The sequence below is a fragment of the Dipodomys ordii genome, unplaced genomic scaffold (genome assembly GCF_000151885.1).
Source record: "Dipodomys ordii isolate 6190 unplaced genomic scaffold, Dord_2.0 Scaffold378, whole genome shotgun sequence".
Taxonomy (NCBI): domain Eukaryota; kingdom Metazoa; phylum Chordata; class Mammalia; order Rodentia; family Heteromyidae; genus Dipodomys; species Dipodomys ordii.
The window spans coordinates 56,435-59,902 of record NW_012267594.1 but is presented as its reverse complement, the minus strand read 5'-3'; the positions used below and the strand labels follow the sequence as shown (position 1 = coordinate 59,902).

At 51.9% G+C, this 3,468-nt stretch overlaps 1 protein-coding gene across 2 annotated transcripts in view; it reads left to right on the top strand.

The window, feature by feature from the left end:
- The window catches only part of LOC106001713 (GTPase IMAP family member 5-like), a 12,609-nt gene extending 11,030 nt beyond the window's left edge, over positions 1-1,579 (top strand). Inside the window, exons 2-3 of one of the 2 annotated variants that reach the window (XM_013036714.1) lie at positions 225-273; positions 690-1,579. In XM_013036714.1, coding sequence (XP_012892168.1) covers positions 231-273; positions 690-1,573 — 927 coding nt within the window. In that variant the 5' untranslated portion in view covers positions 225-230 and the 3' untranslated portion in view covers positions 1,574-1,579. The remainder of the gene's footprint in view (positions 1-224; positions 274-689) is intronic. The other variant, XM_013036715.1, reaches the window with a different exon arrangement.
- The last annotated feature ends 1,889 nt before the right edge of the window (positions 1,580-3,468 follow it).

The following is a 3,468-nucleotide window of genomic DNA, read 5'->3' as shown; positions in this document are numbered from 1 at the left end:
GGGCTGAGGCTAAAGTGGTAGAGTGCTGGTCTACAGCTGAAGAGCTGGATGGCAGTGCCCAGGCCCAGAGTTCAGGCACCACAACCGACAGAAAAAGAAAAAAAAGGAAAGAAAGAAAATGAGCAAGGAAATGGCCTGCGTCAGGAGAATTGTCTGGATTGAGGCAGGCCCTGGCACTTTCCCTACGGCCAATGCCTTTCATTCCTTTTCTGTTCATGTTCCAGAAGGGAATGGAAGGGTTTCCGAAGAGCAGCTATGGAACAATGGCTGAAGGTAAGAGAGCCTTGGAGTTCTGAGGAGGCGTCTCTGATCCCTCTCTACCTGGGACCCCGCCCTAAACACAAGGACAGAACCCATTATTTTACAGCCAGGCAGAAAAAGACAGCAACCATTTGTCCCCCATCTCCTCAACCCCTGTGCCTGAGACATCTTCCTCCCTCCCTCCCTCCCTCCCTCCCTTCCTTCCTTCCTTCCTTCCTGTCTGCCTTCCTTCCTTCCTTCCTTCCTTCCTTCTTTCTTTCCTTCCTTCTTTCCTTCCTTCCTTCCTTCTTTTCCTTCCTCCCTCTCTTCCTTCCTTCCAGGAATTAAGTCATAGCATTTTAGCAGATTCCCAGGAGAATACAGTGATCTACAAGTATGAAGAATCGTTCACTTACATGGCATTAATGCTCGTTTGTTTGTTTTTGCAGGAAGGGTGGACGACAGTGGATTGGAAGCACCTTCTTTGAGGATCATCCTGGTGGGAAAAACAGGCAGTGGGAAGAGCGCCACAGGGAACAGCATCCTCTGCCGGCCAGTGTTCGAGTCCAGGCTGGGGGCCCAGACAGTGACCAGGTCCTGCCAGAGAGCGCTCGGGACGTGGAATGGGAGGCGCATCCTTGTGGTTGACACGCCCTCCATCTTTGACTCACAGGTCCAGACCCAAGAGCTGGTGGAGGACGTCGGGCAGTGCTACCTGCTGTCTGCCCCGGGGCCCCACGTGCTGCTGCTGGTCACCCAGCTGGGGCGCTTCACGGCCCAGGACGTGGAGGCGGCGAGGAGGGTGAAGGAGGTGTTCGGATCAGAGGCCATGAGCCACACGGTGGTCCTCTTCACCCACAAGGAAGACCTGGGGGCTGGCTCCTTGGACGATTACGTGGCCTGCACAGACAATGTCCACCTGCGGGGCCTGGTGCAGGAATGTGGGGGGCGGTACTGCGCCCTCAACAATCGGGCGTCTGGGGAGGAGCAGCGCACGCAGCTGCAGGAGCTCATGGCCGTGGTGCAGGGGCTGGAGGGCTGGCACCAGGGCTCCTTCCACAGCAACGACCTCTTCCTGCAGGCTCACTTGCTGCAGCAGGGCGGGGACGGGGTCCTGCCGGAGGAGCGCAGGCGCTACCTGCACAGGGTGAGGCAGCACCTGGACAGACAGAGGAGGGCGCTGAGGGCGGAGCAGGGCAGCTGCTGCTGCAGGGCGGTGCTCGCTCTCAGAGCCTGGATGGCTTCGCACCTGCTCCTCACTGCCCTCCTGCTCCTGGCTACCTTGATCGTTATTGCTGTCTCCATCAATCTGTGTATCACGCAGGGGAAGTGAGCGTGCCCACTTAATTTCTAGAATGAGTTTTCTTCCGATTCTCCGTCAGTGTCCAGGGGTAGGACACACCCTCTGCATCACAGCTGTCAAACATTTCCCTGCAGGTGCTTTCAAGTCAATAAAACTGAGAGGAAACTACAGCTACCAGCACAACTATGCTTATTGCAGCATTATTTACCACAGCTAAGATATGGAACCAACCCAGATGCCCCTCAGTAGAGGAAAGGATCAGGAAAATGTGGTATATATACACAATGGAATTCTATGCCTCCATCAGAAAGAATGACATTTCCCCATGTGTTAGGAAATGGAAAGACTTGGAAAAAATTATATTAAGTGAAGTCAGCCAGCCCCAAGAAACATAGGTCCCATGGTTTTCCTTATTTGCAACAACTAGTATATGTCTGAGATAAGCAGAAAAGGTCAGATAAGTTAATGTTAGGGGAATGAACCCCAAGATAAGGACTCAAATGTTTTTTCGTTCATGTGATTGCTTCTAACATATTTATAAGATGATTTCTTTGCTGCTTTGTATGTCCCTCCCCCACAGTATAACCCCTGCTTTCACTGTATATGATGTTGGCATAATTTGTGGAGAGGAAGGGCATGAACAAATTGTTTAAATAGGGATACAGGTGGACCCGTTGCAACAATGAGATGTACAAGTCATTATGTCGAAAAAGGAACTTTACAACTTTGTAGGGGGGTGGGTAGGGGTTTGGAGGGGGAGTTGGGAAGGGATGGGAAGGGGAAACAAAGGAGGAGGCAACAATGCTTGATAAGAAATGTACTCATTATCTTGCCCATGTAATTGTAACCCCTCTGTAAGGTATTTTCACAATAAAAAAATTTTAAAAACACAGAGGAAATTAGTTTCCGTGTGTGTGTGTTGTGTGTGTGTGCCAGTACTGGGGCTTGAACTCAAGGCCTAAACCCTGACCCTTAGTTGAGTTTAGTTTTGTTGTTGCGCAAGGCTAGCATTCTACCACTTAAGCCATAGCTTAAGTTAAACGGAGCTGAGAGTCTCATGAATTTCCCTGCCCTGGCTGGCTTTGAACCTCAGTCCTCAGATCTCAGCCTCCTCAGTAGCTAGGATTACAGGCATGAGCCCACTGGCACCCAGCACCTTCTCTGTTTTGCGTTGTCAACGTTGTAGATTTGAAATGAGGGAAGTTCAGCGCATGGCTGCTGGGCTGCCTAGCTCTGCACCCAGCCTTCTACCAGCCAGGATATCACGAGGGGAAACATTCTGGGTGCACAGCTGGTGACCCGTTCTTCGTTTGTTCATCAACATGGCCCAACCTCATGGCGGATTGGAAAAGATGCTACTCCATCACCCCTCCACCCCTAAGAGAGGAGGAGGAGAGTCTGCGGGGAGAAAGGGATCTGGAGGTTTTGAAGAAGATGGAGAGAGGATTCTGAACCTGAGAGGGAGGAGAGCCAGGGCTGCAGGCATGGATGAGCCTCTGGCCCCAGGGGGAAGCAGGATCAGCGGCCATGAAACGCAGGGGCTGCTCAGCCCTAGAACAGAGATCGTGAAGGATCAGAGAGCAGCCATCTTGGGCTCTGTGACTTCCACGGTGGATTCTTGGCCTCATAATTGCTCGAGTAGGTAAAAGCTACGGTGAACAGGAGGCTGCGTCCTCGCAAGCCTTGCTGAGCACTGCCTTTTGGACTGCATGTAAGCTTCCTAGGTGAAGGCGAAGACGCCCCTCTGAACTCCTCAACCACCGAAACCATTGATTTGCTCACGGCTGCAGTGTGCATCAGCTCTCTGTCTCAAAGTTTGATGTGGAATGTGTGGGAAGGGAGCGGTCCATGCTCCTGTGATCGTTGGAGAAGACAGATAGTGGTGTGAGCTGAGCAATAGTTGAGACTCTGGAAATGAAACCAGA